The sequence below is a fragment of the Lissotriton helveticus genome, chromosome 11, assembly GCF_964261635.1.
Source record: "Lissotriton helveticus chromosome 11, aLisHel1.1, whole genome shotgun sequence".
Lineage (NCBI taxonomy): Eukaryota > Metazoa > Chordata > Amphibia > Caudata > Salamandridae > Lissotriton > Lissotriton helveticus.
Genome location: NC_136072.1, coordinates 234,131,508 through 234,155,656, shown reverse-complemented (window position 1 = coordinate 234,155,656; position 24,149 = coordinate 234,131,508). Strand labels below are relative to the sequence as shown.

Sequence of the window (24,149 nt, the reverse complement as noted above, 5' to 3'; positions counted from 1 at the left end):
TTTAATGACTGACTTCTGCCATATAGAACTGTTTACATAGTAACCTCAGTCTATTCCTGAGTTCACCACTTGACCAACCCATCTGATACAGGGCAAATTTTTTCTTTCCCTGTTACTACGTAGTCTAATGTGCCAAAATGACCAGTACATACACATGAACTGAGAGACCAGCGCGATTTGTAAAGTAGATACTTTTAGAGGTCAAGAAGTGCAGAGGTAATCAGTTTGTAGCAGAATGTTAATGTTCCTTGCACATACTGACTCAAACGTATCTCAGCAAACCAAGGGCAATTTTTCTCAGAGAGTCAGTCACATGGCCGTCTTTAAAGCTGGGATTTCCCACTTGCTGTTGGTGACCACACAAGGAAGCCGTTACAGCTTCGAACATGAGATGTAAAGATGTGTTATTAAAGATGCTCTAAATAATTACAAGCTAGCTTCTCAAGCAGATAAATAGATACTAGATCAATGTCTCAGTTGCTATACGTTTACTAAAGAAGAAAGAAAACTTGTTTCAAAAAGTATGGGCCTCTCCTGGTTCATTGATGACCTCCCAACACCTTCAAGGTCAAGATGGTCCTCCGGTACAGTGACCGCTCTCCCTGTGGCTATTCCATCTACTCTTACATCAGGATGCTCGGTGCCCCATCTTAAATATTGCAAGCATCAGCAGAGCCTTTTAACTAAGGTGGAAAACACAGGCATTTTTAACGGGCACATGGCTGTATAATGGTATACTGTCTAAAGATTCCTTACTTCTCAAGAAAGGAGGTAGACTTTCAGGACTGTTTCATACTTTTATTTTATCAGTGTAGTAGAGACAATAATATTTCACTATGAAGTTTATCAAGCAGTTTTTTAATAGACTAACACATGTCCTACAATGTTTAATTGTCATTGACACATTCAACTTGGTCTCTAAATCTATTCTCCTATATAACGAAGTGATATACTGTACGAAGGAAGAATCAGAAGTATAGTTAAAGTGCCATGCTAACAATGGGATTCATAATTCACAAAACATTTTAGCCTTCTTTCCTGCTATTACCTCCGAAACGGTGAGACTTTGGTTCATGCTTTTCTAGCTACATAAGCAGTCCGCATCCAAAACAGACTGCTGGCTTATGTTCTTGTTCAACTTGAACAGATGTGGCATCGCTAGGATTTTAACAAAGCTGGATTTACTAACTTACTTGCATATGGCCTTCCATTCCAAATTTATATTATTACAGCATGCCTTCTGTGCTATATATTGCACAAGCTTCCTTGTCCATTTTTGGGCAGTGTTTCTTTTCCTTCAGGATTTTCGGATTTTTTTTTATTTTGAATTCTTGCTGGTATCGGATTTTCTTATGGTAAATTCTGGAAAAAATGCGCACTGGGCAAGAATTGGCTAAGCAAACATAATCTTTCTGCTAAGCAAGAAACTGTTTCTTTGGGTGTAGTTGCTATCTGATCATAGGAGCAGGCTCACTGGTTTAGATACAGACAGAAAAATGGTTTTATGGGCCACAAAAAAAGTTGACCATACTTCTCATTTAAATGCTTCTGGCTTTATTAGAGAGATACAAAGTTTCATCAGCTTTGCTGTATTTTCCTGATTTGCATTTTTTTAACCTTTTGCCAAACAGTGCATTTTAAATGGTTCTTCGAGACTCAAGAAGCATAGGCTTTTCTTGAATTGTTAAAAAAGCCACTTCTAAAGCTCATGAGCAGGTTACATCTGTGCAGTCCTTCTCTTATTTTTTCCATGTTTTATTGAGCAAGGTAAAGCATACACAAGAAAGGTAAGCATGAAACAATTTCCAAAATGAAAAAGAAACTGTACGATACGATTAGAAGATAAAAAATAAATTGAGGACATTTCATCAGATTACATATTGAGGATGGTCTAGGCTACGGGAATGAGGTAGATTTTGATGGATTGGTTACTCCATCAAAAACTTGACAAATATTCCTCTGCCTTATTACTAGTGCATTATATATTATGGGACTTGCAATAAATTAGGCCCCGAAGAGAGTCAGTAGCTCAGTTGCGCTGCCTTGTTACAGACATCCAAAAGTCAGGTTGTTCTTGAAATAGATCTAATGGTTAGTTTCAATTTCTTCCTTAACCTCGTCCCTTTCCTTGATTCCACCCATCATGCCCATTTCAATAGTATATTAATTCACAGTTTGTGCTAGTGGTCGACGAATGGTGGAAGTGGATTCAGCCACTCTTTTCTTAACATTAGTTTAACACTGACCGATTATTAATACTGTTTGCTGAGCGACCCAGGGTTGTAGCCTAGTCCAGAAAGAATGATCACCTGAGAAATAGTGAAGTCTCTCAGATGAATACTTTTAACCATCCCATGATACCCTTCCCAGAGCTTAGCCAGCAGTACGCAAGATGTCTAAAATAAGAGTCACTTTGGCATTATCTTCGTAATATCTAGGGCAAGATGTTGGAAAGTTGGCCAATTTAGGCCCCATGATTGACATGGTATTAAGATCTATCCAATGTGTAACGGGTTGAAATGGCACTAGTTTTTGTAGCACTGACATCCGTTAGTGTTTCCACCTCTTACAATTACTGATGCTATGGTTGTTGAATCTACAAAAACACCATATTTAGATTATGACATAATGCCATTAGAAGACTAGGCTGCAGCAGATGCTTATACTTAAACTGCATTTTAATCAGATTTTTCCAGTTCCTGTTCTACCAAAGATGTCCTGATATAAATCGACTTATATTCTGCCTACTACAATGTTGGATCTTCAATACATAAATTAAAAGGGTCTGAAAGTCCATAAATCGGGGCGACATCTGTAATCTGTGGGCTAAGAACAGCTGCTGTACTATTTAATGACTGAGTTCATCATACTACATACATGCCATTTTCGGTGTAGTTTGGTGAATAAATCAATGGTCATCCTTTAAAACCATTTTCATTGCTTAATATTATGTGTAATTGTACGTAACTGTTAATTTTGCTGTCCCATTGTAAGTGAAAACCATTTTAAATGTTTTTATATTTAGAAATCGCTAGAACCACTCCAGGCTAGCAAGTTGGATTGAGTCAAGCACCACCATTTTTTAAAGCTAATTTAGACATTAGGAACCATACCTAGGGTGTTCTTAGTGTATTTTCACAGCGGATATATACTGAAATTTGTCTTCTTATCGCAGCCTATTTAGTTTTTGGACTTTCACTGTCGGTAACCTTGTGTTTTAAATCACTATACTTTTGCCCCATTTCCAGTTGTTGGCGTTCTTTTGCTTTACTTTCTGGAGGCAGTCATACCAGTGACCGGTCATCCACGTGGAGCTAGCCACACTAGTTTAGAACAACTGGCATAGCTGGGCTGTTCAGGAAAAGAGACATTTCAAATCAATGACCTGTTTGCTTGTTTACTTTTAACACTGTTCCATCTCATCCTTTTGTCATTCAGGAAACAATGGTACTCCTACTCAAGAGTTTGCCCCTTGGTTGTTATTTCAACGTTTTCGGCTTTGGAAGTCACTTCCAGTCATTCTTCCCGTGAGTTTCAGGTTTAAGTTGAGATTTATGATTATTTCCTATTAGATCAAAAATATATTTGAGCATGATAAAATACATTTTTGTCCATATTTTGACTCTCATAGATTTATGTGTCTGTACGAGCTGTTCACTCTGTATATCACTTAAGAGAAGAAACAACTGTGTTGCACTTTAAACCGGATTGCCCTTTTTCATTGATCTGATCTTAAGGTAGCTTTGTCTCTAAAGCGCTTTAGTGGAGAACTTAAGAGTCACTAATCTTACTCCACAAACATATTAACCCTGTTCTGAATATGGGTTCTTCGGTAGCTTGATCAATTAAGTTACTTGGTGTATATGCAGTAAATATCTCACGGGTCCCGTGATATAAGGGTTTAATCATTATAATGATAGAACTTAAAATACTTTGCAGAGCTTTTCCATTATCAGGGCAAAAAGGATTATAGTGCAAAGGAGGACCAAATTCTGTTGGATAATCCAAACTATGATGCAAGCAAAGTGCAAATTATGTGGCTCAATTTCTGGCATTACTATTTTTATGTGGCAAGTGAGTTAAACCCATAATTATGTTTTAAACCTCCACAGAATTACATAATTCCACTGTCCCTGACCACTACCGGTTGTTTTATCAACAATGATTTAATGCAAGGGGAACAAAACGTAAACCTATTAATTTTCTTTCAAATACATTTTTATTGAGTTTCCCAAACGGCTCATGGGTCGTACAGAACAACATCAACTAGAATATAGGTAGCACAGTTCTAGCACTGGTATAAAAATACCAAGAATCCTCAAAAACAAACCCCACCTCCCCTCACCACCCTCTCCCCAGGCAGGCACCGGCTAATAAATAAGCAGCAGATACCAACAGCATTAAGTCCCATGCATCGTTCCACCGCACACCCACCATCATTAGAGCACATCCTGACTCTGGTCTTCATCATTGTCTCATAGATGTATTGAGTAGTAACGCAAGAAACGACCCCAGAACTTGCATAATCTTTAGGGACAGCCCCTACAGATGTATGTTACTTTTTCTGCCACCATATACATATCCATGCCCAGTTTCCACTCTTGTAATGTAGGACATTCCGATGCTATCTAGTAGCGAGGTATATTCCTCTTCACCACCACAAGGTCAAGGCCACAGAATAGAATCTTAGCTCGAGGTAAGTCAATATCATTGGGTATCCCCAAGAGGTTACATTTTGAGTCCAGCAGAATGGATTCTGGCAAAATCCCCCGGAGCTCTTCAGTAATCACTGCCCAGCCCTAAAATGTGTGAATAAAGAAGCCATCTTCACCCTGGCACCTTAAACAATGTGGATTATGTGCTCTAACTGCAGCATATAGCTTCTTCCTATGATAATATACTCTGTGTAATATTTTAAATTGAACCAAGCGGAGCCTTGTTTTATTAGTTATCTCTCTTGTACATCAATGTCGCCTCCCAATCAATATCCTCCAGGTCCCCCACCTCTGCTGCCCACTACTCCTGCAACTGTCAGGTTATCAGGCATGTCGTTTTTCAAGGTATAGAAAATGAGGGAGATTGCACCCCTTACCAGCTCCCCTGTAAGAAGTCACCTCTCTAACTGGGCGTACTCCGGTAAACCTTCCCAAGGGTGTTGCAGGGTTTCTGTACTCACACAGAACTGTGCACAGAGGAGTGGAACCTCGGCAAATTAGGATGTCCCAAAACTTACCTTAGCAACCAACTCACCCCTTACCGAGCTAGCTACAGTGTCTCATTGGACATATCAAACACCCAATGTTTAGACAAACCAGAACATGAACTTACAGTACCTCAGGGTACGTGGGACTCATGAACACTCTTTCGTTATATTATCATTACAAACCAGAACATGGAGTAAAGAAGACACATGTGCATTTGAAATGTTTATTTACTAATGCCGTCTTCTCAGGCGCAGTATCTTAGATAATACAAGTACACTTATTATCAGTAGCAAAATTATCAGCATAGTTACTAAGACATAAAAAGCGAATGGTGACAGCATGTTAACATGCTGTAATGAATAAGAGTTAACAACACTTATATCTCACCCTCCCTAACACATATATTATATTATTATCTAAGAAGGTCTCTTTGGGTTGTTTTAGGGCGGGCCCATACCTTAGTGTCCTAGCATGAAGGAATCACATCAGCATACACCAGCTCTCTCTGCATGTGCACCGCATCAAGTGTGTTAACTATTCTCCTGCAAAGCAATATCAATCCCGCCTCAAGCCCAAGTTGGCAAAGGCTGCACTTGTGTTATGACTATGAAGGCGTGGAGATCAGACCTCATAACAATTCCATATCGTGTTGCTCCTGAAACTTCAGCACTCTCCGTGCAGACATGTTTTATTAAACAAAGCAGATATCAGAGCAATAACATATTATTCTCACATTCACCACGGCAAACTACTAGGTTGAAAGCTAAGTCAACAAATGAGGGTCGTGTGCAGAAGTTGCAAGAAAGGAAAAATGGCGTTTAAATCTGAAATGTACCTATGCTAACTTAACACGAAATATGGATATATAGGAGCTATACAACACCCCCCCATGATCCGAGAACGGACTAAATAAGGTAACAGAAGTGCCATCACATGAGAGCAGAATCCATTTATAAACGAGCATGAATAAAAATTCAATTATAAAAACTAATGCTAAAAAATAGCCCACAAATATAATGTGGCTCAAGCCAATAGGCAAGCAAAAATAAAATGTCTTGACCAAAAGTCAATAAAATCAAGGAAATGCTATCAATCAGCATGCCAATCTGAGGCAGTGTCTATGATAAGACCGTATATGAAAAGTAAGCTGCAACAGCCTCAAGGAGGAAGTCACTGTCCTCATCCGAAAACAGTTCAGCCATCCAGTTTAAAAGATGAAAGGAACATACGTGATCTTCCAGCACCGGATCCTCTATAACCATCAGAGGACAGCTCGGTGGGTTTTCAAGAAAACTTTGTTCCAAGAAATTTCGCGCTGCCGACAACACATCCCAGGGACCCATTAGTCCATGTGCCACCGCCAAGGCCATAATTCTTTCGTCAGAACAAACCAACTCGTGAGCAATGATAGGACTCATCAGTTGATCAAAATCGACGTCAGAAGATGCTGGTCCGCAGAGACACAAATCAATGGCCCAAAGGAAATCACAGGTCAGGCAGCGAAATACAGGCTGGACACAGGTGAAATAGGAGAACCGAAAAGATAATCCAAACGCCGTGCTTAGAGTCGCCAACGGCAGTGTGCCATAATAATCAAGCATGCGGTTGCGAAACCGCGTCAGTAGTAGCTGTGCGTGGTCTTGCACAGGAAGGGCATCCATATTTAAAAAGGCAGAAAACCACCAATGCGCCTGCCGCTAAAGCAAGTAAAAACGGGAACCCTCCAAATAAGGATGAAAAAATAGAATGGAAGAAAGCAGGGATGACTCCAAAAATCTTCTCAAAGGAAGTCACGAGACCACCGCTAACAACTTTAAAAAAATGTGCTAGGCCCGTTGTGGAGGATGCGTTAAAGATAGAACGGACCATAGCTCCGAAATGCAAGGGCAAATCAGTGTTTAAAAGAGCCTGAACCTCCGTGCGGGTGTTAGCAATGTGAAGCACGAAAGTTTCACGGGCCGAGCTCAAGGCCACCTCTTTCTGGGACAATAGAGCTCTTATTCTAGCCATGCCGCTGAATTCTGCTCCCAAGGTCGGTATCTGTGGCCAAATGGAAGACTCCCTATGTTCACGTGTGGGAGGATAAAGAACATTTCTGCAGCAAATAACTCGCTCACTAACTGTTACTATGAAAGCTATACCTTTAATTAAACCACAACAGTTTTCATTATTGAGCATTAAATAACTACCATTCTCTAACAATTTAAACGTGGGGATGATAGCAGGAACTGGCGTGCCCTGTAAAACGCAAGCCATATTCGGTCTGTCCTTGTTACATGAACCGTGTAACTGTATGTGTCTACACATTAAAGAATGATCTGGCGTCTCAGTACACTCATCCCCTGTTAGATAAACCTCTTGTTCATCCTTGAAACATCTGTATGTATATGGGAGTGACCAGACCTCATGAAGAAAACCGCTACCTAAGGGTTCAAAACGACCTATTGGCACATATTTCATACAAATTGAAAACTTATATAAAGCAAAAGGCAGCGTTATTAAACCGTGGATAAGCCACGTAGCAGCAGTGGTCTCTGCCACAGAAAAAGGCAAAGATTCCAATCTTTCAATATGGAGCATAGAAAAGGAAGCATCACGCATTGAAAGCAAGCGTTGTTTGTCTGTCAAATTAAACGGTGCAAATAAAGAGGAAACGTTCATGTATCCCCAGGGAACTTTACCCATTTTTAGAGTCTGTAGTGTCCATGCAAACTGCATGATTGAACGTAATTGATTTTGACCATGGTATAATACAGACACTTCATCATGCACAATATCAACAACAGACGACACAATATTATCTAATGTGTAAATTCTAGAGGAAAGCACGTTAATGCTATTGTCAACAACTGCAAGAACTTTCTCAAGATTTGCCTGATCAATAGCCCTAAGGCGTGAAGCAGCCTCAATTTGTGAGAGTTTCCAAATTTCATTGTAAACACCATATAACCAGCGTTTCGACCTGCCACTAGCTGGGCCCTTAATGAAATCATTCAAATCCACGTCTGCATTCAGTTTGGAAAGGTGATACTTAACCGCAGGTAAAGTTGAATGTTTCAGCCATGATTGACACAACTTGCCCACAGAGTAAGAGGTGACAGTATGACTCAAATCAAAACGGGGATCAGATCTAACAGCCCTAAAACCGTCAGTCATATTTAAAAATCTCTTTTGGCAAGAATCAGCACCACGGTGCCAAAGCAGCCAACCCTTGGGGTTCATACTGGAAATGTTAAAGGAGGAATTCAGAAGCAGAGCCTGTATTTCTCTAATGGACAATTTAGTAAAATTACTCCAATTCTCATATTCCTCCAACTCCGGGAAAGACGGGGTGTTTAACCTTTTAGATGTAGCCAATCCAAAGCACGTGGTCTGGGAAATGGTTTCATTTAAAAACCACATATGATTTGGGATGAGACATGCACGGTGCAAAGCCTCAGTGCCTTGTACCTGCCAGGCCCTTGAGCCCCAAACTGATTTAAGGTCTATGGTATCCTTCCATAACTCATACCCTCCAGAAACTAATTGATCCAGGAAGGCCTTTGAATATAACAATTTTGTATTTGTAAGTCGAACCTTGGACAGTGGCTGTTTTTGAAATTTAAAATAAAAGGACTCGGGATTGGACTGATTAAAGTCAGTGAAATAAGTATACTTTTTAAGAAACGTTTCTGAACTCCCTTGTGTTGGTGCTGGGCAATGTTCCCACTGAGTAAAATTAACCGCATCCCTTCGGGAAGATGTCTTGTGTAAGAAGTGATTGCCATAATGTTGGTAACAGAACAATTCACCATAATTAGCAGATTCTAAATATAAATCCTCAGCATCAAAAGCAGCATAATATTTCAAATCAGAAAACAAACTTTCCACAGCATTAACATCCCAATCATCAGAACGAATGTTTTGTTTCACCACATCCCCCATATTAACTCTTAGTACATTAGGAACATTAACGACTTCCGTTGGGCCATGAATCTGAAAACGAACTGCATCCCACGCGATTCCATCCAGAACAGGCCACGCTGTGATGTTAACCAAAGTCAAGTCTCTTTTTAATCTGTGTGTAGAATGTGAAGAGGAAAGTGGGGCCAAAGTTCCATTCAAATGAGTAATGCAAGTTCTCTCCTCGACATAGTGTCCATTCATAATCCGAAAAAAATAAAACACAAAACCAATTGACATAAAAAGGTAAACTGAAAAAAGGGCCAGCCAAATGTATATCCAAGGAGGTATCAAAAAATGTTTTTTAAACAGGCTAGCATATAATGCAATTTTAGATGGTTTTTTCGAGGCAAGGGAAGCAGAGTCAAATGAAAATCTTGATTCCGTGGCTAAACGAGCTTGCAGGTCAGGCATGGACAAATCAGTGGGGTATGTATAGTCTGTCTCATCAAGGTTAGTTCCTGGTAAAGTATTCAATAATGGAGTGGAAACAGCAGGTAATTCGATGGCCACCTCAGGTTCATTATTAGAAGCAGTGGGCATAATTGAATTTCTCACAATGGAAGGACAGGAAACAGCCGGTGTCATGCTAAGAAGAATCGGCCACTCTGTGTATCTTGACATTGTCAATAGAAATAAACCTGTTTTCCTTACGACCTGGAAGTGGTGGTAAAATGACTGTTCTTGTGCCCTTCACTCCAAGCACTGGGACCGGAGCGCGATAGGAGGGACCAAACTCTTTCTTGTTGTCGATCTTCTCTCGAACCAGTTCTCCAACTTGGGGTAGCCAGCCAACTACCGGGATCTGCAACGCATCATCCGATGTGGAGGGCAAATGTTCCTTTGCAAGAGTGTCTCTCGTCTTTTGTAGATTCTGTAAAACAGTGCAATGTTCATCTGCGTCAAAGGAAGTGGCGCGAACCACCGAGTCTAGACCGTCAAGGTCAGGGACGAACATCTTGATGCCAAAGAGCATTTCGTATGGGGTCCGCCCACCCAGAGACCTTCTAGGGAGATTATTAAGAGCACGCTGCACGCCATAGAGGTGGGCCAGCCAGTTTCTGCCAGTGCCTATAACTCGGGCTGTCAAAGATTGCTTTAAATCACGGTTCATTCGTTCAACTACACTATTACCCTCGGGTCTGTAGGGTGACGAAAACTTGACTTGGACCCCCATCGAAGTCATGGCATCCTTATACGCCTTAGAGGCGAAAGCCGGACCCTGATCCGAATGGAAGGTACCACAGGCAAAAATCCCTATAAAGATACGCAAATCTCTGATGACAGTCCGGGAATCAGCGCTGCGATGTGGCCATAACCACACAAAGCGTGTGCATGAGTCAACTGCTACTAAGATGTATTTATACGCAGTATCAGATGAAAATGGACCGCAGTGATCTAAATAAACACAGCCTAGTGGTTTATTAGAAATGTACAACTGAGTCTGAGGCGGACGCGTAGCAGTTGAAGGTTTAATCTGCTGGCATATGTCACAAAGAAGGACATAATCACGCGTCTGTTTGTACAGTCCCCGCCACCAGAAACGTTGTTGTAGTTGCGTTACAGTGGCTGAGACGCCCGCATGCGCAGACGCCACACCTTCATGAGCCGCTGTAATCAAGTCTGTTCTGCGATCAGAGTTGGGAATCAGCCGTTCCCCAACATCAGGTATTGTCACAAAAGGAACCTTTTCGGGACTTAAGTGGTATTTATACTTCGAAGGGAATCCCGAAGGATGTTTACTTCCCTTCTCAGAGGCAGCAATCGCTGCCAAGATGTCGCTATCAATCTTGGTTTTCGACCTAGTAACTGCTGCAACTAAGTATGTAGATACTGCTGATTTCGCTGCTTCATCAGCAAGCGAGTTGCCAACAGCGTGAACTCCCACGCGCTGATGACCGAGAGTATGAATCACATAAACGAGTGGCAACACAGCCTTAAGCTCTGCCACTCGAACCCAGATCTTTTTATGTTTTATTGTGCTACCCTTGGAATCATGAAAATCATTTTGAATCCAAAAGAACAAGTTTTCATTGTAAGACTGGACACAGTAGTAAGAATCACTTACAATTAGAGTAGTAACACTTGGATCTGCGTACTCCAAAGCTAGTAAGAGAGCACGAAGCTCTGCTAATTGTGCGGTGCAATCGCCCAGGGGCATCGTGTGTACCTCCCTGGAAACGAACTCATCATTCAACATAGCACCGACCACAATGGCGCAAGCGGAAACGTAGGCATGTTTAGAGCCATGCGCAACCTGCGCCGACCCATCAGTGTAAATGATGCAATGGAAGTCCTCCAAAGGTCGCATCGCCAGAGGAGCAGGGTGAACGAATTCATACTGCAAGAACTCCTGCGACCGTAAGGAAGCGTCAAAAATAAACATGACATCCGAGGATGACAATGACGCAGCCCACTGAATCCACCGAGGGTGCAAAGCTTTTGAATTTGGTACACTGGCTTTCGTGACTGCCTCCAAATGAGGACAGGGTGTCACCACTAGCATGCGTTTCCCCTGTGACAGAGCTCGTTCCTTTAGAATAGCCATCTGTACAGCAGTTAAAACCTTTTCTATGGTGGGAAACCGCATCTCAGCCGAGGTGTACAAGTGTGACTTGTAAGCAATAGGTACTGTGTCACCTTCATTAAAAGTGAGGTAAGTGAAACCCACCGTCCCAGGAATTATTCTTATGACCAGGTTGGTGTGGTTATCACGAGTCAGTAAATATTTAGAAGCGAGCAGATCAGCCTGCAAGGATTGCAAAATGGCTGAATGCTCAGGCAGCCAGCAAGATTTTGAGAAAGTTGGTTGTATCAAAGCATACAAAGGCTTGATACGCTGGGCATATTCCGGAATGTAAGTTCTGCCGAAATTCAAAAAGCCCAGTAAGGATTGTAATTTTTTCAGAGTTGTTGGTGCGCGCAAATGTGCGCACTTCTCCAAGAAGTGAGGAGCCAAACCTCTACCTTCATTGTTGAGCTCATAGCCCAAAAACAACACTGTGTGTTCAGCAATGTGCGATTTTGCAAAGTTGAATTTGTAACCCATGTCTGCGAAGTTGCAAACAAGAGAATTTACTCGACACAGATGCTCCCAAATATCGTCGTCTGTGAGATATATGTCATCCACATATGAAAAAGCATCAGGGTTGAGTGCCTCCAGAATAGAGACAATTCGAGCGGTAAAAACACCAGGACTATTCTTGTAGCCCATTGGAAGACGCCGGAATTGCTTTTGGACTCCAGCGCTTGTAAAACTGGTCCATTGGGAGCTAAAGCTGTCCAATCTGTGGGCATAAAAACCATTGGATATGTCAAGCGTTGTCTTGAAACGCTTACGCACGAGACTATCCACTAGGGCAGAGCCGTGGGTATTCTGTACTGCACAGTTACGGCAATGCGAGTTTAAATGCCGGTAATCCAAAACCAAACGATATGATCCGTCAGGTTTATTCACAGTAAAAAGGGGATTATTCATCGGTGACACACACGTTTCAATAACTCCCTGATATTCCAATTGTTCAAGGATTTCCGCGACGGAAGATTTTGCTTCACGCCGAATGGGATATTGAGGTTGAGGCTGCGGCTGAGACCGCAACGGAATTTCGTGGCAAGGCGACAATTTATCCCAACCACATTGGTTACGGTACAGAGCCGGCGCGAGAGCCCGAGCCCACTCTTCTGCAAAATGCTGCGCATGCTCTTTCGAGACAGTGTTCGCGAAACTGGGTAGGATTACCTCCTCCCCTCGCGGCGCCGCGAGCACAAAAGGTGGGGGCCAGTCAGCCTCCGAAAGTAAAATATCATATGTAGAAGACAGATTCTCCCAAAATACACCTTTAACGGTACGCTGTATGTCACCTTCAATTAACAGGACAATTTCATATAGTCTTTCAGGGGGAGCAAGTCTCGTATCCGCTGTTTCTATCACAACGTAGACATCAGTCGCTGTCACCCTCAGTAGTGGACGCAGCGCCTCTCTGACTATGGTTATCTCCGCCGCGCTGTCCAGCAAGGTCAGAGCCCACGTCAGATTCCGAAGCCGCGTTCTCACTATCTGTGGCATATCGATGCGCTGTTAAGGCTGCGACTTTCTTTTTCGCAAACTGCGGACGCCTAGGCGTAGAATCCTCCTGCTTCACTGCGCCGTCCGTCTGGCGGGACTGGCCACGTCCTTGTTGGCCACCACGTCCACGTCCACCCCCTCCTCCACCGGTCTTCGGGGCCGATGTGTCCTGAAAGGAACGAGGAGAGCGTTGATCAGAACCCTGAAAACGATCAGGCGATTTAATCATCGCGCGGTCGCGCAAATCATAAACTTTTTCGGGTGGCGCAGGAGCTTGTATTGCAGGAAAAGTACCCTGAGTCTGCGTTGTCTGCTTCCCCTGTGTCTGTTTTTTAGGCCAATTTTGTTTCTTGGACTTGGGCTGGGCATCTGTCACTGCAGATTGTCCCTGTGGTTGTTTTTTCTCCTTCACTGGAAAATATTTCAGACCCCTACTTGTGCGGCCAATCGTTTTATAAGCGGCCACCACAATTTTTGCTAACTGGCGGGGTTTGTCGGCATCGGGCAGAGCAGCCAAAGCATTCGACACCTGAAAGTTAACTGCATCTCCTTTAACATTGGAGAGAATGAGATCACTTACAATCTCAAAAGAACCACACAGGCGCATACCCAATTCAACCGCTGCCTCTGGACCGTGATCATTCTGAACACGTCTAACGATTTCAGGCAGGGCAGTCATAGACGGGGTGCCGAAGCACCTTGTATAAACTGCCGCAAATGTTTTTCCCCAGCTGTCACAGTCAGCAAGTTCAGGAGTAATATCCTTCGGGAGAGTAATCGTCAACATTCTATGTTTATCAGCAGGAGTGGAATTCGGAAAAACCGCTTCCAGTTGATCAAACTTCTCTGCTAGCCAGAATGGGAAGTCATCGTTGTCAACAGGACGCGCACCAAAAACCGAATTTACCATCACTGGATTGAGACGCATTCCGCCTCGTTCCAAGGGAGCGGCCGCACCCCCCTGGGGACCACCAGGAAGATGTCGACCGATGTATTGCACTAAAGCACGAATCACGGAAATGGAAACTACATGCAGCCTGCGAATTTCAGCCAGGGTGCAAGCCCCGTGATTCGGGTGCGGGGTAAAGCCACCCAACGCAGGCCAATTAGTACCTGGAATTGAGAGTGGACCTAACCTCGCAGGGGACATAGAGTGGGGGAGGGCGCCATCAAACCAAACTCGATGCTGCCAATGATCAATAGGTATTTCCAATGCCCTGTACGGCGTATATTCAGCTGGGACATCCGAGGCGGTGTAGGAGTGGAACAAACCAGAATTAGCGTCCACAGCCGGAAACGTAACCCAAGAGTAAAACAACTCGTAAGGAAACGCCGGATCTGCACATACCACGAAAATCACAGCCATCCCATCTACTGGGACCTGGTACGTCTGAAGATGGTTGCGTACCGCCACGCGACTATGCTGCGCAATAGCCACCGCTGCCGCCATTACAGAACTGGAAACAAGAAAAAACAAAGAATACTTTGTAGCACAACTGGGTAGTAATCCAAAGAAACCGTTTAGGTAAGAATCAAGCTTGAATAAAGACCTATTCCAAAAAATAGGTAGGTTTCACCAACACCCCGTTTTCCGGAAACGGAAGTGAAGGGGTTAAGGCATGAACGATAAACTACTCGAGTGTCATGATATAAGACCACCGAAACCGTTGGGCGCCATGTTGCAGGGTTTCTGTACTCACACAGAACTGTGCACAGAGGAGTGGAACCTCGGCAAATTAGGATGTCCCAAAACTTACCTTAGCAACCAACTCACCCCTTACCGAGCTAGCTACAGTGTCTCATTGGACATATCAAACACCCAATGTTTAGACAAACCAGAACATGAACTTACAGTACCTCAGGGTACGTGGGACTCATGAACACTCTTTCGTTATATTATCATTACAAACCAGAACATGGAGTAAAGAAGACACATGTGCATTTGAAATGTTTATTTACTAATGCCGTCTTCTCAGGCGCAGTATCTTAGATAATACAAGTACACTTATTATCAGTAGCAAAATTATCAGCATAGTTACTAAGACATAAAAAGCGAATGGTGACAGCATGTTAACATGCTGTAATGAATAAGAGTTAACAACACTTATATCTCACCCTCCCTAACACATATATTATATTATTATCTAAGAAGGTCTCTTTGGGTTGTTTTAGGGCGGGCCCATACCTTAGTGTCCTAGCATGAAGGAATCACATCAGCATACACCAGCTCTCTCTGCATGTGCACCGCATCAAGTGTGTTAACTATTCTCCTGCAAAGCAATATCAATCCCGCCTCAAGCCCAAGTTGGCAAAGGCTGCACTTGTGTTATGACTATGAAGGCGTGGAGATCAGACCTCATAACAATTCCATATCGTGTTGCTCCTGAAACTTCAGCACTCTCCGTGCAGACATGTTTTATTAAACAAAGCAGATATCAGAGCAATAACATATTATTCTCACATTCACCACGGCAAACTACTAGGTTGAAAGCTAAGTCAACAAATGAGGGTCGTGTGCAGAAGTTGCAAGAAAGGAAAAATGGCGTTTAAATCTGAAATGTACCTATGCTAACTTAACACGAAATATGGATATATAGGAGCTATACAACAAGGGTGTCCCAAGGGTGTCCCCTATCCCCACCATACATACTGTATCCCTGCTTAGTGCATGCATTGGTTAGCATGCAAGTCATACACGCGCTGTAGAGAGGCAAATGGCATAATATATCACCACCCTCTAGCAAGTCCCCACACTTGGCTATTCCAATAATATCACATGCTTTGAAGTTTCGCAACTTCCTTATTTCTGGGAGCCACTTTCCCTCCCACAGGGGTGTTTTCTTCGCGGGTCTACGATGCCATCCTAAGGTTTTTGTGGCTTTTCCCCATTGTTGCTAGAGCCATTTGGATGGCCGGGAGAAGAAGCTGTATCCCCCAACACCCCCATAGAGGTAATAGAGAGGAGCTTGACCCCCACTGTGCCCAATCCAGCCAAAAAGTTTAGTGATCCACTAATATAATTATGTGGGCTGCCCAATAAGACCCTTCCAGGTTGGGTGGTACAAGTCCCCCATTAAACTAGCCAAACTGCAGGGTTTTCAGGGATATCTAGGGTGTTTCCCACCCAACAGCAAGATGTAAATGTCCCCCCAAGTCTGGCAAAGAAACCTAAGCATTTTTGTTCCAATCAATGTCCATTGTTCGCTTTACTCTAAAGATGAAACCTTTAACAGTCTTTTGCAAGCTGTGTTTTTTAATAGTACAAAGTTTATTTTCTTCTGAAAGTTTACATTCTTGACTACATAATTAAGTACTGTTGTCTTATGTTTATTTCCAATAACCAAATAGTCCAGTCCATGGTTTCAATAACTATTTTCAGTTATCATTTCGCTATTTGAAAAAATCATTTTTAAGTTAACTGCTAGACGTGGGCGGTACTTGCAAAGTTTCACTTGGCGGAATACCGTGGAGCTGCATAAAAACTCTGCGAGATTCTGTGGAGTTCCACAAGTGGAATCCGTACATTGCTCTTATCTTTAGCACCAGGAGTTTGTTCCATGCTGCAAAATCCTTGCAAACTTAACCACGCAGCATGCCGGAGGCTGCTGCTTCTTTGATTCCGCTCAAGTATATTTTCTATTTCAGCGGCAGCTTTCTCACCGCAAACTGTCGCAAACTGCTTCGGCTGACAGTGTTGAGAAAATCTCACTGGGTGCCGCTCTAGTACCCAAAAATCGCACTAGAGAACACTCCTAACTTGCACTTGCCAATGTAACTTTGACGAGCTAAACTCGAGAAAAATCTCTGCTACACGGTGGAGTTTTGCTGGAACTCCACATTACAAGCGTGCCGCAGAGTGGGTAAAACGCCACAAACACCTCTGATGGAGCGGAATTTATCGCCCACCCCTACGAATAACCCTAAAATAAACAGGCAGTCTTAAAATTAAATACGGGTAACTTTAATATTCTGATTCTACACGTTCATCTCGTAGTTTTTATAACTTTTATAAAGCACCCAGGAAATTATTGATCTAATTGATAATATATGTGGTTCCACATCCTTCCTTGGCCTGACACTATGTTTTACTTCCAGTGGCTTTGATACCTGTAAACCCACTGGAGCTGCTTCACTTTGTTTTTTTTTTTTATTTCTCCACCAGTCGCACACAAGGCTGTGCTCAACTATTGTCTCACTTAGAATGAAATATCCGCACATAGGCATTGTCCTCTCAGGAGGCTGTGGAAGACAAAAAATTGATTAGTGCTGAATTGTATGCAAGGACACGCATCTTTTGCCTTTAGCCGTGGGAGAGGTGTGTAGATAAGGCTCTTAATAACTCTACTAGAACTGGCACCCTACACTTCCCTACCTGAGAAGGTATTTGGTGGCTGCATTACATGCAATAGATTTGGGAACCATGTGCTCTGCGAATAGTATTTTTCGCATGTACACATAACCAAGATGGTGTTCTGTGCATTAGGGCCAAGGCTATTACTCATTTCCGGTTATTGGAGCAGCTTCTGTGGCCTGCAAATCATAGACCCTATGATGGTTTTGTCAATCTGTTTTAACCGCATCATGAGATCTTTCCAAGAGTTTATTCTGCCTAAGCAGAGCATCCCCTGATCTTGCCAGCACTAACTTTACTGCAGTTGAGATACAAGTCCTGTGACAGAAACATAGAGCCATGTGTTACTTTTCAAGCTTTCCACTGTAATAAGATGAGGAAAGGACATGTGAAGATGTTCTCTATTCAGCTTAACGCAGGGTACATACCTCACATCCGTGTTTCTAGTCTTAGTTAAATGCTGGCTAAAAGTACTTTTTACTTGTTCTTGGCCTTGTAAGAAGCTTCGCAGTACTAGCTCTAAAAACTACAGGCAATGGGCAGGACACCTTGTTGATATGTATAGGTTCCCCCTCGGATATCACTTCTAGGTCTGGGAGTAAGGGGGAAGTGATTCAAAAGTAAAAAGTAATAAACTCCCACACAACCTCTATTTCTTTATAGGGGCACACCAAAGCTCTCATCTGGGACCGTCCATTGTATGAAATCAGCATTCCACCCTCCTATTCATGATAGTTTATCTTTTTATTGTATTTCTTAGATAATTTATATTTTTCTTTTTTCAATTTACCAAGTGTACAAAAAATATAAGCATGCTTGAAGTTCTTCTAAAAAATTTCTGTTTGTTATCTACAGCAGTCAGAGATGGGTTAACAATAGTGCTTTCTTTTGTAATACCTCCCCAAACCAGACTGGATTGCGATACATGTGAACTGTTTTTAATTCTGGAGTAGTTCAACTATTTTTACAGTGAGCCTTGTTTTTCCCGTGTCTCACAGGGATAGTGTAGAATACACCCAGGAATCCATGAAGTCTGCTCTGAAGCAAATAGAAGAGATGAAGCCAGATATGGGAGGCACTGAGATTTTAGAGCCTTTGAAGAACATTTACAGCAAAGCTGAAAAACCGGGACACCCAAAACAGGTAAATGGATAAGATGGTTAGAAGTAGGAACATTTGGGATGGAAGAGAGGCAAGTGGGGAAGCATGAGGAAGATATGAAGTATTAGATTGGGGATTGCAATAGGTAAGAAAAGAGTGGGGAGCCATATGGAAGATGCAGAATTGGATAGGAAAAGGGGGTGTAGTAGGAGGGTCGGTTTTACGAGGTTATCAAAACTGAGCACATACAATACAATACAAGAAATGTATAAAGTGCACAGCTACCTCCGAAGAAGCGTCCTGGTGCTAGTGGCACATAGGAAAGCGAGAGTTAAAAATCAATAAGTAAGGTGCCCTATAAATAAGAATCAATCAAGCAGGTTTTAAGATTTTTTTTCTGAAAATAGGTTCCGAAGGGCAACAGTTCAAGTGAAGAGGAAGAGCATTCCACAGCTTGGCAGCAAGAAAGACCAAGGATCTACCCCCTCTTCTAGCCTTCTGAATGCAAGGGTGGCTGAAAATGCTTGAGAATATTCGATCTCGGGGATTTGCTTTGGCAATGTTGCTTGAACTCCTTATGGAGGTAGACTGCACCCTTATACATAAAGGCCCTGAAAACAAAAACAAGAGCCTAACATTGGATTCTTTTAGTGACTGGGAGCCAGTGGAGTAGACTAGGTTTAGACACCGAGGTAGGCAAAGGAATAGTTAGGCGGTAGAGTTCTGCACACTTTGAAGATGCTTTATTAGATAGGCAGGGTAACCCAAGTACAAACTGTTCGCATAGTCCGGTTGTGCTGTCATAAGTCTATGGACAGTTGTCTTGCGAGAGTCCACTGGGAAAAGGTGGAGCATCCTCCTAAGTGATTTCAGTGTAGCAAAACATTAGGCGGATATTGCCTTGATTTGAAGTTCAAATGAAAGGTTGGATTCAAATTTCACTCCAAGGTGTGTAACAGTAGAGGCTGGGCGAGCACCCAGTTCTAATGACCACCAGATGCTAGGATCTGGAGATTTTTTTAAAAAAACAAATCCTATTCTTTGGAACGGAGTTAAGCTTGAGGCAGCTTTCATTCATCCGTTTGACTACTGCCTTCAGACACAATTTCAAACAACTCCACTTCGGGAGATTCCTCCTGAAAGGCAAAGAGGAGTGGAGTGTCATCCCCATGCCTCTACAAGTTTTGCCAGTGGGTCAAGATAAATATAAAAAAAAGTAGGGCTCAGCGCAGATCCCTGAGGTACACCGCACCCACATTGTTTAAAGGCAGAGGTGAAAGGGGAGGAAGAACACTGCCTGTGGGCTATCCTCAATAGACTTTAGCCATCGCAGGTCCTGATCTCTGATGACAATTCCTTTGAGTCTGTCAAGTAAGATGGAGTGGGAAATGGTGTTGATTCCTGAAGATAGATCAAGTAGCGTTACCATGACTGGTGAATTTAAGTCGAGGCTTTCCTTTACGAATTCAGAGACTTCGAGTAGGGAAGGCTCAGTACTGTAACCCACTAGGAAGCTCAACTGTGTGTCAAGCAGCAGACGGTTGGACTCCCGGAAGTGAGATAGTGGCCTGTCACAAAGGAAGTCCTAGATCACAGACCTAAACCTAAATTGTAGCTTCTCAGGGATTTTGAGAGAAACTTTTCAGTTTAGGCTAACAATTTCCTCCTGTTAGTTTCTGATCCAGTTATGTAAACATATTATTTGTGTTGTAAGTGACCATGCAATATTAACATTAAATAAATGTGATGACACTTAAAACCAAAATAATGCGGAGTTAGATAAAGTGTCAGTCCGGTGTTTCTACCTCTGCCTCCGTGCCTCCTGGGTGCCCCTTCGCCTTACTGCAATCTCTCTGTGGTGAGCCACCAGCCTGCCCTGCCGACACCCCTGTGCCATGGCCCCCATACAGACCCCCTGTTTAATACCCGACTGTTTCCAGCAGCCCCTCTGTGACCCTGCCGTGGCCTCTTGGCCACCCCTTTATGTGCCACCCACTCGACTGTAGCCCCTTCATGTGCCTTAGCCTTCCTTGCGCCAGTTTATTATTATTATTATTTAGAATATATTTTAAAACAGCAAAATAACCTTTATTAACTGCTCCCGTCTTCATAGGCCAATTACCTTTACCTAAATTTTGGTTGTAAAAACACTAGGTATGAATTTTTTAAGCCAAAAGGCAAACGTTGTTTGAAAGTCAAATGAGTGTCGTTACATTGGGTCCAACCTTTACAACTTTTTAAATAGCATGTGTAATGCCCTGATGTTGTAGAAGGACCGTCATGAAAAATAATAGCTACAGTTGCAAAGGTTCTTCCTGATATTGATAATGGAGAAGCCACAAAAAGTTTAATAGAAGTTGTCAATTTAGTTCCATCAGGTCTACTTCGTTGGAACATTAAAATGACATACTGACCATAATTTTGTAGAAATAATGTGGACAGCATTGTAGACTTACATTGGGTACACACCATATTGTGATCCGCGGCTTTAACTAGATTATTAAAAGGCACTGATTTGCAGTCTGGTAAAGTCAAATATATTAATCTTTCAGTGTCTATTCTAGTAGTACTTGATAAAGTACAGTTGTCGCAGTCATGCTGCCATTGATAAGAAAGGCTAAAAAGATTTTTTATATCTACACCTTCATCTTCCAATACATCAAACATATACATTAAAAATTCCTGACAATCCGGGGGCGTGGCTACGCAGGCGAACGAAATGGCCGCCTGACTGTAGAGCTCCGCCGGGCGAGAGATGAACGGGGCCGTTCGCAAGTGATCCGGCGCTGCGCTGGGGTCGAATTATGCCTGCACCTGATCCCTGAAGCCACCTGATGCAGCCTGCCTAGTCTGGAGGACGGGGGACGACGTGAAAGGTCGGAACAGCTGAGAGGTGCTGAGGCCGGCTGTGCCTCGCGGGCCGTTACATTGCAGCGCCGGAGCGCCTGGTGAGTCTACCTGATTGCCCCCTCGTTGTCCCCCTCGGCCCTGGGGCCGCTGTTGTGCTCTCCCGGGTCCGCTGCTCGGCCCCGGTGGTGTCCGTTGGTGGAGGTGCGGCCCCTCGGTGCGCGACCGGCACTTGCGGCCTGGTCCGGCCTTGGGAGCCGGAGCCTCGATTTTCGGGGACTGCCCGGGAAGTGCGGCGGCGAGCGGCGAGCGGGGAGCACGGGCGGCGGGCTCCGGGGTTGGGGGGTGATTGGCGGGGGGTGTGGCTGGCGGGCTATTGGGCGCTCTGCGGACGGCCTGGCATCGCTGCATTCGGTGGGGGCCTGCCACCTTTGCCCCCACCGCTACCGTGCACCCCAGACCCGCGCCTGTCCCCCTGCAGACCCAGGACTTACAACCTCTCCTGCACTCCTGCTGATGCGGTGGCCTTGAGTATCGGACGCCTGTGCAACTCCTCGTGGCCGGCGCTGGCTGCATGACCTGCGGGACTTCGCCCATTTGTGTTGCTGTTGCCTCGCGGCCTTGCCTACCTGGTCCCCCCACTACACCACCATTGGCTAACTGTCTTGGCGGGTCCCTTGATCCGCCGGCTGCTGCCGAGTGCTTGCCGCGGCCACCTGCTGACCCTACTTCTTGGCCTCTGACGCATTGCCCCAGACGGATTAATACCCTGACGTCCTGTGTGCAACTGCCTTGGCGACTCGTGGGCTCCTGCGGCGTGACTCAGCCCTGGGGCGGAGGAACAACGAGTACCCCTAATCCTCTGGTCCCGACCTGACCGCCTTGCTGCTGGGGTGCCTTGTCACTGTGCTCGACTCTCTGGGTGTCGCTGTAGTCGTAGAGTCCTGTGCCACTGGTGATTTGTCCGACATTGCTTCCAACATGGTGAAGAAAGATGTTACCCAGAAGAGACTTACCTTCAGTTCAGCGCCCGTCCGTGCTTCTGCGGTTTCGCCGGCAACTGAGGCGGACACTGGGGGCCAGGCGGCGGCGAGAGACACTGCGGGTATGGTCGCTGAGATGATGGGTGAGATGCGGGCTGGATTCAAGGCCTTGGATTCTCGCTTTGATACCCTCGAAAAGAAAATGGCGGACATGGGCGCGACGATCCAACTGCACGATAGGCGCCTGGACCTGGCGGAATCCAGGGTTTCCGACATCGAGGATGGAGCTGCGTCGACGCTGAAAAGGTTGGAACGTGTGGAGAAGATCCTTAAAGACGTCGCAATTAAGAACGAGGATTTAGAGGCGCGCAGTAGGCGCAATAATATCCGAATAATTGGCGTGGCGGAGACGACAGCTACCGGACGCTTTGACACTTTTGTGGAACACCTCCTGATCGAACTTTTTGGCCGAGACACGTTTACCACTGGCTTCGTGGTTGAACGCGCACACAGATCGCTGGGGCCCCGGCCTAACCCTGGCCTGCCGCCCCGGCCCATTATAGTCAGGCTCATGAACTTCAGGGACAGAGATGCGGCGCTGAAGGCTGCCAGGGAGGCGGGCGAGGTTCGGTGGCAGGGAGATGTGCTCTCTTTCTACCCGGACTTCACAATCATGGTCCAAGATGCGCGCCGTAGGTACACTAGTGTCAAGGCTGCATTGCGCAAACTGGGGTTGCGCTATGGGATGCTGTATCCTGCCAGGCTCAGAGTGGACGTGGATGGCAGGTTTCGCATTTTTGACTCCCCTGCGGAGGCACAGGAATTTTGTCGAGCCTACAAAAACAGAGGGTCTCCTCGAAAATCAGATGATGCACAACGGTCTCCGCCACGCACTGACTCACAGGCTAGTGCTGACCTGTTTAATGAAACCGGACAGGGTTGACTTATCTCCTCCCCATCTTTTCGTGCCAGGCTGTTTGCCTCAGTATTCTGCATCTGACAATACTGTTATTTTTTTTTTGCAGTGCTTTTCATAATTGCTGACAATTGAACGTTGCCCCGATTTGTGGTTCTCGCATGGCGGAGCGTCGCCTACCCCCATGGCGCGAGCCGTATTGTACTTTTCTCTAACGTTGTCTTTATTTTACAGGTACATTAGTGGACAACTGTTGTTTGTTGCTCTAGATTGTCTCCGGAGGGGTGGGAATAGCCTCCTTGGGCTTAAGGAGTGGCTGGGTGGTGGGTGGTTGGGATGGGTTTGTTTCTGTTGTTTGTGCATACGCACTGTTTTTCTATTTGAGTGATGCCTATTTTGCGGGAGGGAGCCGGCGGTTCCGCACACACATGTTTTCTTACGATTCCACCGAGTTTGTATGGCTAAAATAGGGCAGCAGTCTGGTCCTTCCAGACTTACCTCCATGTCTTGGAATGTCCGGGGTTTAAATGACACGAGGAAAAGGCGACAAGTTCTTAACTATGCAGCGCGACATGGTGTGGATGTCTTATTTCTGCAGGAGACACACCTGGTGGGTGCTGACTCTTCCTCCTTTGCGAAAAGCTGGGGCACGCACAGATTTTTTTCTAGCTATAGCAGATATGCAAGGGGGGTTGCGATCTTGATACATCGACGCGTTCCATTTGTGCTCACAGACAGT

At 44.4% G+C, this 24,149-nt stretch overlaps 1 protein-coding gene across 1 annotated transcript in view; it reads left to right on the top strand.

The window, feature by feature from the left end:
* LOC144791612 (von Willebrand factor A domain-containing protein 5A-like) overlaps positions 1 to 24,149 on the top strand; it is a 680,207-nt gene that overhangs the window by 65,026 nt on the left and 591,032 nt on the right. The window contains exons 7-8 of the mRNA XM_078666339.1: positions 3,439 to 3,527; positions 18,562 to 18,706. Coding sequence (XP_078522465.1) covers positions 3,439 to 3,527; positions 18,562 to 18,706 — 234 coding nt within the window. The remainder of the gene's footprint in view (positions 1 to 3,438; positions 3,528 to 18,561; positions 18,707 to 24,149) is intronic.